Source organism: Xiphias gladius, chromosome 24 (assembly GCF_016859285.1).
Source record: "Xiphias gladius isolate SHS-SW01 ecotype Sanya breed wild chromosome 24, ASM1685928v1, whole genome shotgun sequence".
Lineage (NCBI taxonomy): Eukaryota > Metazoa > Chordata > Actinopteri > Istiophoriformes > Xiphiidae > Xiphias > Xiphias gladius.
In genome coordinates this window covers 17,083,536-17,096,685 of record NC_053423.1, presented here as the reverse complement: position 1 = coordinate 17,096,685, position 13,150 = coordinate 17,083,536, and the positions used below count along the sequence as shown (strand labels likewise).

The window sequence follows — 13,150 nt, the reverse complement described above, 5'->3', positions numbered from 1 at the left end:
CGCGCTTGTGGCAGTCGAAGCATGTAACTCGGAAGGTGTTGAGATTGTGCACAGTGTGTGATATACAGGGGCCGTTTGTCATCAACAAAGCAGACATTTTAACGAGTAATTGAACCTAATATTGACACCCCTCTGCTGGAGGGATCATTAAATTGTGCATGTTTTCTATGCCAATGGTTGTTGCAGTTGTTGTTTATGGAAATGTCCTTGATCGTCAAATGACAGTGCCTTGATTCTGGTGTTTTTATCAGTGTAATTTTGAGATTTTGTCAAATTCCTAAAGACTGTTCTCACAAACTTGATTTTTTTTTTATTACTTGTTGCAAGAATAACAATTTTTTAAGTGTTGATGCAAAACTAAATAACTGCTTAAGATTGACATTTTTGATGTTGCTCGTCTGGGTGGGGGACAAGTGTCTCTTACCCCCTCTGCTCTCGCTGTCCGCCGGCTTCACTTGGATTGGGCGGTTCATCTGGAAGGAAACAGAGGCCGCACGGCATAGGGAGTTTAAACATCGGACGGTGCCGTGACCACGAACACAAGAAAAACAGGAAAAATAAAAAATGAATGCAATTTATATACTAAACAAGAAAAAGAAACTTGGCAGTAATTGAAATTTTACCCCGGCACTTAATCAAAATGTGACTACCATGTGTCCTGTAAATTGCAAAAGAGGACATTCATATGTACAGACTTCAATTAACCCATCTATTATTGCTGTAATATGACGTAATAGTGACAAATGTGTGCCTGTATGGATGTTTGGGAAATTATCCTGTGCTCCAGCCTCCTACGCTCCCCCAATAATTTCCTCCTTTCATTTTTCTGCCAACTCTACTCCAGCGGACCACGGCTGACACTGATATATATTACAATCACAGTGTCGTACAGTCCCTCCGCCTCTTCTCTCTGAGTCTGCTCTAATCCCGCCATCTATCGTTCCTTCTCCGCCTATCACACAAAACCAGGAAACGCATACACCCACGCGGGATGGGGGAAGTGATAAGATTAAGAACACTCGCTGGCTAATCTGGATTACAGGAGCATGCAGCATCAGAATGGTGAGAGATTCTGAGTCTGACGGAGAGGCAGACACAGACGCCGGTAGAAAGGGTTAGAAAGGAAGGAATCACATCTAAAAAAAAAAAAAAAAAAAGAAGAATATAAGAATGACAAAGAAAAAGTAGAGCAGACACGACAGAGAAGGATTAAGTGACCTTTTCATATTTCATCAAAAGACAAGCTGCTGAAATCCCTTTCTTTTCTTTACTTCCGGACAACTGTCCTCCCCATTACTTAACATAACCCCTATATGAAAATGTGCACACTTCAGCGCCTCGGCACCTCGTCTTTCAAATGTATAGAGCACGAAATCGGTGAAAAGAGGTATTGAACGGAATAAAGGTAAAAATTAACGAGAGGGAAAAAGAGAGAAGTGTGGGATTGCGAGGGATTGAGGGGAAGAAAAAGAGCATATGGAGGAAAGGATGGGGGCGGGGGATGTGTGTGTGTGTGTGTGTGTGTGTGAAGGGGCAGAGGAGGAGGAGGAGGAGGAGGGTGGTGTAGGTGAGGAGTCGAGGTGAGAGCAACAAAGTGACACTCTGTTAACTGTGGCTTAATGAAGGTCTTAATTATGGAGCTGGTGACATTTCAGCCAGTCACTGATCCTGTGTCACTGATTGATCTGCTGTGATCGGTCATCAGGAGACACTATTGATCGGTGCCACGGTCGCGCTCCGCCGACAAGGCCGCATGCACAAACACCGTAGTCTCCATGCCGCCACCGCGCCGAACCAGCGGCTGAAATACCACCGACACGCGCCCCCGTGTCTCTCAACTGAGAGCATCCAATTGATTGCGCCAATTAATGGGATGATAGAGTAGATGAAGTGCCAAAGTCTCGAAACCATCTTGCAATCACTCAAGCAAATGGAGATTTGCTCCTGCAATCAGTGAATAGTAATTTTATTTTAAATTATAGTTTAAGTTTTGTCCTCACGTAAAATTAGATGTTTTTTTTTTTTTGTGGTGAATATAACATTGTTCTGACTGGGCCCACATACTAAAATCAATGTACTCACTATGTTTGTAAGGGGCTTTGCATAAAGCTATCAGCAAATATCACTTATATCATTATGAAAGGGTCCATTCTTTGTCTTTTGTCCACAGTTTACCACTACACCTAGTCGCACATTCTTTGTTTATGTTTTTAGGCTGGTTTTATTAGAAAGAAACACTAACTAGTGCCTGTGGTTACTGTTTGATCATTTCTCAGACTTTCATTCTTTTTTTTTTCTTTACACGTTACGTTTATTTAAACCATAATGCTCTCTCAGCTTTTTTATTCTATTAATTTAAAGGTACACATTTCACATTTTATTAAAAAAAAAAGTGGTTTAAAGATTTTTTAAAAATTGCCCAAAAGTATTTTTAAAAATATAAATGTTTCAAACAGGTGTGTACATAGAGGTAAAGAAAACAGATTTGAAAAAATAAAATAAAATAAAAACTGATTGCTAAGGATACATTATATATTTTTTTCTTTTACTGATAAAGACGTGGCATTTTTGGACAGTTTTCTTTTAACCACACCAAAGACACATGGTCATATACCTCAAGGGATGTGACGTGTACCTAAATTTAAATAAATATGAGTTAATGTTTTTACATACGCCTGTCCATGTGGGGTTTTCATACTCAGTATAGTACATAAAGTGAACGTTATATTCAGTAAACCTCCGGTTGCTCAAACTCCTTCAGAAACAAATACACAACCTTGGTGTCCTCACTGGTTGCTACGGTCCCTCGTACATTCTACACAGATACTGCAATAGATGTAAATAAATTCATTAGATCAGTGACTTTTCTAATGCAAAGATAAAAGGGAATTGATAGTGAAATATCTTAGAGTTGAGTTAAGGATTCAAAGCTGATGCTACAACCTCATGGCAGTAGTTTAATGTGACATCTTTGAATGAGCACATGTTTGAATGACGCCTGTAAAAAATCCCATGGCCCGTAGTTCAGTGCAGGAAGACAAACAGCGACGGCCATGGCGGTGGTGATAAGGAGAGGTGCGGCAGATGGCTCAGGAGATTGGAATTAGAATATACAAGAGGGAAAACAGTGAGAAGTGGAGGCATCAAGGCTGTGCCACTTCAGATCGGCACGGCAACCGGCCCCACTGCTCTGACGAAGACCATGCTCACATGGCCATCGTCATGACAACCCCGGTGATGAGAACCCCACATCAGGTAAACAAGGTTGCCCTGAACGACGTGTGGAAGAGACGGGTTGAAAAACAAATGAGGAGGACAAAGGGTGCTTCTAGGTCGAGAGATAGAGGGATTAGATGGGCGGGGGGGGGTTTCAAGGAGGGGAAGGAAAAATGAAAGACACTGAGAAGAAAAAAAAAAGGATGATGGAGGGAGCATTCGTGCCTGTTGAATGTTGGCGCTGCCTCGAGAGCAGATGCAGAAGCAGGGAGAAAAATATCTCCCTCTAAGCCTAAACCACTAACACACACTTTACAGTAATTTGCTCTCTCCCCTCCTCCTCCTGTTGCTCCCCTCCCCTTCCCTTTCTCTCTTAGGCTTGTTTACAAAAACAGTCCCATACTGTGCACAGACAACACACAGGCAAAACCTGCCTGATCAATGGCCCATTTTACCAGTGTGTTTTTTGCTGTTTGATTTTTTTTCCTCCCCTTGCGCTCCATCTCCAAACATACAGCGCAGATATTATATACAGTCATCCTCAGACTTAACACACATACAGTACATTATTCCCACACACACACACACACACACACACACACACACACACACACGCTCTGTCTGCTCCTGTCGGTCACAGCAACATGAGCACACATCTATACACATACTTAATCTTTTCACTCTGTGATGCCGCGGGGGATTTCGCAAGGATTATGAGATATTAAACCCATAGATTATCCAATCAAATCACAGCTCGACCCCTTCACCATAATGCATGACTCCCCCACGCCACCAATGTCCATGCGCACCGAGGAGTGGCACTCGCGCCAATGGAAATACATCATAAATACATCTCATCTGCTACAGCAACATAAATGTGTTTTAGATAGAGGATCATTTACAGTCAGAGTGAGTAAAGCATATTGATAATGATATTTTTCTCGCCTTTCTATTATGACCCGCAGAGCAGATGATAATCTCTATACTCTCAGTGTCGAGCTGAGAGTATAGTCTATACATAAGTCTGTATAGCAGAACGCTGCTGTGTGAGGGGGAAACATTTTTCTCTCCCAATTTCAATCCATTCTACATGTCTTCCCTGAAAAGCAGCCACGCTGAATGGTAAATATATCAGCAGAGACCATCTCCCCTGCTCTTTCAAGAACATTTACAGCAGGGAGGAAGAGTTGGACGTGGGAGGGGTAAAGTGTAAGTGTGTGTCTGTGTCTGTGTGTGTGCGTGTGTGGTGGGGGGGGGGCAAAGACAATTTACAGTCTTCGCCTCCCCTCCGCTCCATCACACAGCGATGGTCACTGCATCCTGCCGGTCGCCAAGCAACCTGGCATCCCTCATCCCCGCCGTCTCCAGGCAACGAGACCTGCGACCGTAATCAACCTGCAACCCCCCCCCCCCTCTCCTCCCTTTTCTATTCCTCTCCAGTCCCCGATGCTTCTGCTCCCCCGCTTCTCCATCCACCTCCTCGTTGCAAATGCACTTACACTGGGACACACTTGTGAATTTACCCAGGGGAAAAGAAGTAGCACAGGTGGAAATTGGTATATTCACAGGCCAACAACAACAACACCAACAAAAAACAAAGAAAACAAAAGGAGATTAACAGATGCAGCTGATTGAGAGCTCACACTAAGTGTTTGAACAAAGCAACAGAGGCAGGGGAAAAAAAGCAGAGATGCACCAGCACGGTCTGTTAATGTTTCCACATGTGGATGCACACAACGATGCACACACACCTGGGCGGGTAAGCACACAAAGCGGGGAGAAACTCTACCTTCTCCTGAATTCAGCCGGTCGCTACATCAGTCAAGCACAAAGAGACTGACAGCACAACACTCGTACAGTTCAATAACATTTCATCAATGATCTTCAGTGTCAAAGCTGCTTCGCAGGGTTCGCTAGTCTGTCCAGTATCAAGACGAAGCTGACATTCAGCCCTTTTTCAGACAGGCCACAAAAATCCTTAAAGTGAAGAAACTGGAAATCAAAGAGTAAATTTCTAACAACACTGGAGTTGACTCTCAATTGTTTAGTCTCTTCTGACTGTTAAATATTCATGTCAAGTGTTGTTTGACTCAACTCAGTGGAGCGGAGGGGGAAAAGAACTGAATCACCGACAGATTTGTGTTTGTGTGTGTGTTTTTTACGCGTGTGTGTTTGTGTGTATGTGTGTGTGTGTGTGTGAGTACAGATAGGGTCCATGTCCTACTTTCTACTTATCTAATTTGTGCATGGTTTACACACTGTAACTCCACCGTGGTGCAGTGTGTATTCATGCTATGACCAGTCCTTTGCCAGAGTTCAAAGAGCCGAATGAGCTTTGCGACAACAGCCCCTTTCCACTTTTGTGTGTGTTCGCCCATCACGGACGGACGCACGCACGCACACGCACACACACACATACACACACACACGCCCCTACCCCCCGAAACACACTATTTCTCAGTAACAGATGTCTGTATTTAAGCTGATAACCACACTGCCTCAATGCACCTCCAACCCCCTCCACCCTTGCTGCCACCCACTGTTCATTATGTCAAAACTTTCATTCATTTCTTCCTTCCCTCCCCCAACCCTCGCTTATTGTCCCATCCCCCCTTCATTTATCCAATTTCTCCCTAATTCACACTCATTTACCACCTCTGTAAATCCAATCTGCATTTATCATTATAGTCGCCCCAGAGTGACGTACAGAGAACGGGCCCTTTTTTTTTTGTTGTTGTCAGTCAGCGCCGCCTGTCCTGCATCGTCCCCGTCGTGCATTGATATGCACGCATATGTAAATGATCCGACACCAGATACATTCATCAAGTGAACACATTTGCTCTGAGGCGCGCTAATTGCTATCATCATCATCCGCTCAACTCACTGACGTCAAGATACAGGCTACGTAGGGGGCACTGCTTTATCTGCTTATTGTCAGATACATAAAATAACATGTTCTCTGTGCCCCAGTGAACCAAATCTGAGAACCTCCTTCATGTTTTTGTCATGTATTTTTTTTTTTTTTTTTTTTTTGGCTTGTTACACATTAAATATCAGTTTCTACCTATTTGTCTGTCTTAACTATAAAAAAGAGAAGAAAATGCAAAGATAGAATAAGTCTGCAATGCTAACAGGTATATTAGAGACTTTTAAATCCCCTTGCAACTGGTCATGACCCATGTGTATCTACAGCAGAATGTTTGCTCGGACATTAGGGCACAAATTACAACATTCTGGCACTACAACTTCCCATCCCATATCCTCCGTAAAAAGCCTGGGCTATATTTAGCATATGCATTTATTTCAGACTATTGATAAAACCCCTCTGTCTGCTCCGTCTGAGCCCTTATGGCTGAGTAAATGTCAGGCTTAGTCAGATGTTCCACTCACAGAGGGCTCTTTCCTCTCGTACGGGCAGCTTAAACACAGAAGGCCTCGCAGCACAGATTTCGCTCTCACACACACACACACACACACACGGCAGATAGTGAATGAAGAAACCTGAGAAGAGCTCATAATAAACCCGACAACTTCCATCCACCCATGCATCCATCCATGTCTTTGGATGTATACTCTCCACGGGAACACACGCGCACAAAAGCAAACAGACAGTTACACACAGACGCACAAAAGCACACACCCTTCATTAAACCGTGTTAGTGTGAACACCTGCCCTCCCTTCCCCCACTGCACATGCAAATACATACCAAACATACACAGAGTTACCCTCTCACTTGGGCACAGTTGCACTATTAAGAGGTTATTGCATTTAAAAATAGTGCAGAGGCATTGTTGCAAATATCGATTCAAGTGAGTGAGTGTTGATGAGGAGCAATGCATTGTGTCTCTACCGAAGCAGATACGAGCTTTGGGGGCTGCAGCTAACAATTCTTTTCCTTTTTGATTAGAGTAAAAGTCTGACAGCTAGACTGGTTCTTAAATAAACGAGATATAATGTGTTAAGCGTCAGAGGCGCTGGTATGTAGAGTCTCCTCCCTTCGGACAGAACCGGGTTGGCTATTTCCCCGTTTTCGAGAATTTATGCTAAACTACGTAAGCCAGTCGGCCGCAGCTTCGTATTTACCATACAGACACGAGCATGGTATCAATCCTCTCATCGAACTCCCTGGAAGAAAGCAATGCAGCGTACTTCCGTAAATGTCAAACCTTTTACTTTAATCTACCTATTTTTTTTGTTTGTTCTCTCAAATGTCAGAAAATAGCAAAATATATTCATTACAAGTTCCCAAACCAAGAAAACTGGAAAATATGTACATGTAAAAAGTTGGGACCAGTGAATTATGGCCATTTGTTCTTGAAAATTTACTTGAATGCTTAATGGATTATGAAAATAGTTGCAGATTCACGTTTCGCTGATTATGTCAAATCGTTTCAGCACTAATGACCTCCAATGGCAGACAGCGACGTGACTCAGTCGTTCGGCTCGTTCAACAGATATTTATGTAAAGTTGCTGAAATCTAAGTTCAGTTTTGGAGCTCGCTGTGTAAAATGCCTCCTTTTAATGTGGCATAACTGGATGTTATTGTCCCTGTGAGCCTCACAGCAGCTGACTAGGCCGGACAAACTGGCCCGAGACAGCACAGAGATAAAGTGATAAGAACAGAGGGGACAAGAGTACAAGATGTCCAAGCATGACAGAATGAGAGTACATCTCACTAAATTTTCTCTCTTCCCAACCTCCATTTCCACACTTCCTCTCAGACTGAATCTGTTTTACTGCTCCTGCCCTTTTTTCCCCCTCTCCTAACTCCACCATTCTCTCACTTTCTTTCCTTGCTTTCGGCTGAATGTGCTTTTGACACTCTTCCTCCCCCTCCCCACTTAGAGACGGGCTCTCTCACCTGAAATTAAACACAAGGCCAGGTGCCACTCCGATACAACCATCTGTTCGTCCCTGCCTGACTTCCTTCTCTTTCTTTTTTTCCCTTCTTTCTTCTTTTCCATTGTTAGCTGAGAGGAAAAAAATCAGTGAAATAGCAAGGAGAAAAAAAAAGCAGTAAGTCCGACTCTTACTTCCCAGAGAGGAGAAATGCTAAAAAAAAAAAGCAGCGCTGGGTGTTAATGACATCCTTCAGCTGTCTCTACATTCAGGTGTGCTTTCATTTTAGCTTTTTCTACTCAGTCCTATAATTGCTTTCATGTTATTTCTTTTGTATCGCTCCGACCATGAGATGCCAAAGTTAATTATTCTTTGGCAGTGCAGGTGCAATTAGATGACAATTACACCACAGCTGGTAGCAGGGGCGGGAAGCAGTTCTTGTCTGTGTGGGCGTGTATGGAGCTAATAAGATGGTTTTCGTCCTTTTTTTTTTTTTTTTTTCCTTTTGGAAAGGGAGGGGGAGGGCAGGGAAGGATCGAGGGAACACAGGAGGGTTTAGCTTGTTCCACACGGCTTAGAGGTAAGAGGTTGTGAGGAGGAGAGCCGCTGGGGTAGAAACACGGGGGGAAGAGGGCTTTAGCCGTGGGGCACGGGGCCCTGCTGATCCCCTACGAGACGTCAGAAAGGTCACGCTACTGTCACGCTAACAATGGGATTTCTTTTGTTGCCATCCTAATACCAGCCTGCTCCTTCAAACTGTCTCTACAGCCCCCAGCAACCCCCTGCCTGCCACTACAACACTGTTCTACTGCTGAAATTTTTAGTCCATTGACAGAAAATTAAACATTGATTTAAATTAACCATCAGTTAACCAACGATTTAAATAATCGAGTAATCGTTTCGGTCAATTATCAAGGAAAAAAAATCCAAATAATTGCTGGTTCAAGCTTCTCAAAATGTGAGGGCTGTTATTTGTTTCTGTTTTAGGGCTTAAACTAAAGATTATTTTCATCATCGATTCTGTTGATGATTATTTTTCTGATTAACTCTTTTGTCTATAAAATGCCCAGAAGTAGTGAAAAATGCCAAACAAGGTAGTCCATCATGTCTTTTTTTTTTTTTTTGGTTTACCAACAGCCTAAAACTCAGAGATGTTCTGATTACTATCACATCAGACCAAAAAAAACAAACAGCAAATCTTCACATTTGCATTTTTGCTTGAAAAATGACTCACACTCTTAATCGACTATTAAAATACTTGACTAAGCTTCTGTCAACCAACTATTTGATTAATTGACTAATCTTTGTAATATTTAAGCATTTTTAAGCAAAAATGACAATAATATAATTGGTTCCAGTTTTTCAAATGTGAACATTTGCTGCTTTTCTTAGTTGTCTGTGATGTTAAATTAAAAATCACTGGGGTTTGGATTGTTGGTAGGATGAAAACAAACAATTTAACTACATCATCTTGGGTTCTAAGAAGTTGTGGGAATATATTCCAGCCAATAATTCGATTATTAAAAAAAAGATAAAAGATTGACATTATATTTCATACTGCAAATAATAGTTCTTTGCAGCTATACACTGTTCACCTGCTTCCTGACTCTTTCCTCAAAAACTATGGCCATGAGCTGCCATTCAGGAGAGGAAAAGAAAAAAAGAAGTGAATGATGTAGATTTCAACAAAAATAACCAAAAGGAAACGGGGTTAAAGCCTTGTTAGTAAAAGAGGAAGCAGTAGCAAGTCTGGGAACACACTCTGTCTCAGTAATTCCTTGCCTTGTCACCTTGTCTCTCATATAGTCGGTTATTATAGAGACGCGGCTGTCATGTCATATTTAGCTCTGGAAATGTCATTTGGCAGCACACCTGCTGCCTGGCTATGCTAATAAAACCAGGTTTAACTTTGTTTAGAATTCAAAGGGAGAGATGGCTAGAAAGATAGAAGAAGAAAGGAGAGAGAGAGAGAAAGAGAGCGAGAGATAGATAGAGAAAGAAAGACGGAGACACAGAAAGGAAGCCAAACATCAGAGAGAATATGAACTGGCAAAGTCACTCCAGCAGCGAGCCTCATAGCTGTCTCATTCGACCCATGACATGTAGCAAGATGACTCATGCCTTAACTGGATGGATATGTCTGGATGCATCACATATGAAACATAAGAGGGAGAGCAGCCTCTGACCTTTATTGGAGCATATCAGCTAAGGGGGGGGGGGAGTCGAGCCGACATGTCAAACTCAGTTAATTTTCCTGTGTCACTGTGTGTCCACGTGTGTCTGTGTGGTGGGTTCAGATAGCCTAGCACGCCAGTTATTGTGCTCCCTTTTATACACATGTGAGCTGCTGAGGACTCGGAGAGACAACGACACACTCACCCCTGGTAGTGTCTTCTGCTCGTGCAGTGCATTCTGGGCTTTAAGGGCGGACTCACGTGCGCAGTATGTCAGGAAGGCACATCCTGGAGACAAACGGCAGAAGATCAGCGAACTATAAGTGTATGTATTTTTAATGTCAGATTCCTACGTTATATACATATTGTCGGTGTTGGCAGTGCCATGTTATTGTAACTTAATCTTAATTGGCTGTTTGCCCCGAAGGCCTGCAGGCAGAAACATTACTGTGCTATTATAAATATGCCATTTGATATACAGTATGTGCTTAAATGCCTCCTGCCTTTAATCGGGACATCGTTTTCGATGGGTAATTAAAGCAGCATAAAAAAGAGGCAAAAAATAAAATAAAAACAACGAACAACTGTCACTTTGTTAAATAGCTCTCCCAGCAGCACCGGGGATCTATGGGATTATTAAATCATAATACCTGGAGACTATTCTGACACAAGCAGTCTGAATGAGTATTTAATATCACGCTGTTCAAGCAAAATGTATGCAGTCCCACATAATAGAGTAAGGCCTTCATTAACCTTTAGGGCGCCCACAAATCATGAATATGTAAATGTATGCAGAATAGGTGTTATAGGTGTTAGAGGACTGATACCACCTGGCCCTATACGTCTGCCAAATGACTGATGGTTTATGTGGATTTATAGGAGCCTTTGTTTTCTATGCCCACATTTGTATTAGAAAAATGACAGCAAGGATCACTGTTTAGCACGGATCACCTTATCAACCCAAGTCCGTCAGATCTGTCAAGCAGGATTTTGACCGTGTGGAGGGTTTTCTTCCAAAATACGAGAAGCCTGTTCCTCACGTGACGTAGGGGAGCAGTAGCGGTTGACACCAGCGCTTTCGAATTGACTGATATCGCCATATGAAACCAATTAGGGACTGACAAAAGACATTTTCTAAGATCGATCATAGACAACCCTCTTCCTGCTAATGATATTTTACCTATGTGAGTAGTGCTGTGCAACATTTCACGCTGTTAATACTAGAACAATACTGTTCATTCTATATATTTTCTTAATTCTAACAGTCTAAAATTATTTATTCATTCTTGTAGTCTGCGATTTTTTTCAATTTCAGAGTTTGACCAAAGTGTTATGTCTTATTTAAATTCCATGAAGTTGGTGGTTAAGAACAACTATGGTAATATTGTAGTGGCGACCTAAAATTAAGAGTGTCCCTAAATTTCTGTCGTAGAATCATGAGGTAGGCGTGAGGGGCAACCTCCCAGCATGCACTGGGGCGACGAGCTCATGAAGACAAGTCATTTCATGTGTGTTCAGTTGTGTTTTGCACTATGTTCAGCAATATTTCTACTGCTTCCACATGTCCATTGCTGTAGTACAGTTAGTTAGCTCTCCAGTTGGAGTGCCCATAGCAGACTGACTAAAAGTTCAAGAGTGTGTTGGCCACGAATCCAAAAGCTGCTGGCAGAGAACCCTGGCTCTTCCTATGTCCGTAGTCAGGACGCTAAACTCAATGAGCTCTTGATGAGCAGGCCAGAGCTTGCAAAGTAAGGCAATGTGAAAATACTGTACGGCACTCTTGTATGTGGTCATGTCTAAAAAAGAAAAAAAAGGCAATTACCTATTACAATTAAAATATTTTTGCCCAATTCTGCTAAAATGGTTATTCCTCGACTTAAAAAAAACTCCTTTTTCTGGGAGATGAATTGAATTATCTTGATTTGACTTGAAAATACTTCGACTGAGTCACTACCTCAATTTTCAAAGTTGAATCAAAGTTTTTTTTGTTTTTTTTCAGTGTGATCCAAAACAGAAACCATGACTAAAATATTTGGAAATGTGATGGTACAAACTTTCCACCAACTCTGCATTAAACATTGTTTTTCTTTTGACCTCACTGGGAGCCTTAAAGCGGCTCCAGAGGGACAACGGCTAAATGAGGAATAGCCTCACTGATATTTACTGGGAATTCAGTCATAACTGGCGGCTATAAAGATGCAACTATTGTAACTACATGTTTTGCTCTCTCCCACTATCTTGCCATGATATAATAAATACTAAATCAGCAACATTTTCCCCCAACCTAGGCTCTCTGAGACAAAATCTTATCGAATGGGAGTTCTTGGTGCTTACCTTTGTGCATCCCTGTATATTTGTCCTTTATCACCGTCAACTCATAGATCTTGCCAAACTGCTCGAAGATGGGCTTCAGGTCCTTCTCCTCCAGGTTTCGGGGTATCTGCCCGATGAAGAGCTTGATTGCGTCAGGCTCCTTCATTGAGAAGTCTGGGGAGGAATAATCACACACACACACACACACACACACACACGCAGAGTGGAGGCGGTCAGGGGGAGCAGACAGGAGCCTGCAGGCTTAAATTCACACTGCACAGGAGGTGCAAACAGGAGGCCGGGGATGGAGATGCAGATGGGAGCATTCAGTGGGAATGGGAAGCTGAAATTATAGTTTCTGCACCATTGGAGAAATGTCGACCCTCAGCCTCTAGTAGATTTTAGGAGTGTATAACACAGATATCAAAGTAAAACACGTAAATAGCACTAAGATTGTTATATAGAATAATATATTGATATATTAATAGATGACAATGCTTAATAAGTAACCTAATTCCACCATGGACTCACTGTTGACTATCACAGATACATTGTCAGAGCTATAAAAACTATACATTCTATAGGAATAGTCATGTAATTTTATTT

At 42.2% G+C, this 13,150-nt stretch overlaps 1 protein-coding gene across 2 annotated transcripts in view; it reads right to left on the bottom strand.

The window, feature by feature from the left end:
- Positions 1-13,150, bottom strand: part of celf3a (cugbp, Elav-like family member 3a) — a 46,937-nt gene that overhangs the window by 13,368 nt on the left and 20,419 nt on the right. For both annotated transcript variants that reach the window (XM_040122743.1, XM_040122744.1), the window contains 3 exons: positions 12,566-12,718; positions 10,437-10,519; positions 425-473 (listed from right to left, as the gene is read on the bottom strand). In XM_040122743.1, the coding sequence (XP_039978677.1) occupies positions 425-473; positions 10,437-10,519; positions 12,566-12,718 (285 nt within the window). The remainder of the gene's footprint in view (positions 1-424; positions 474-10,436; positions 10,520-12,565; positions 12,719-13,150) is intronic.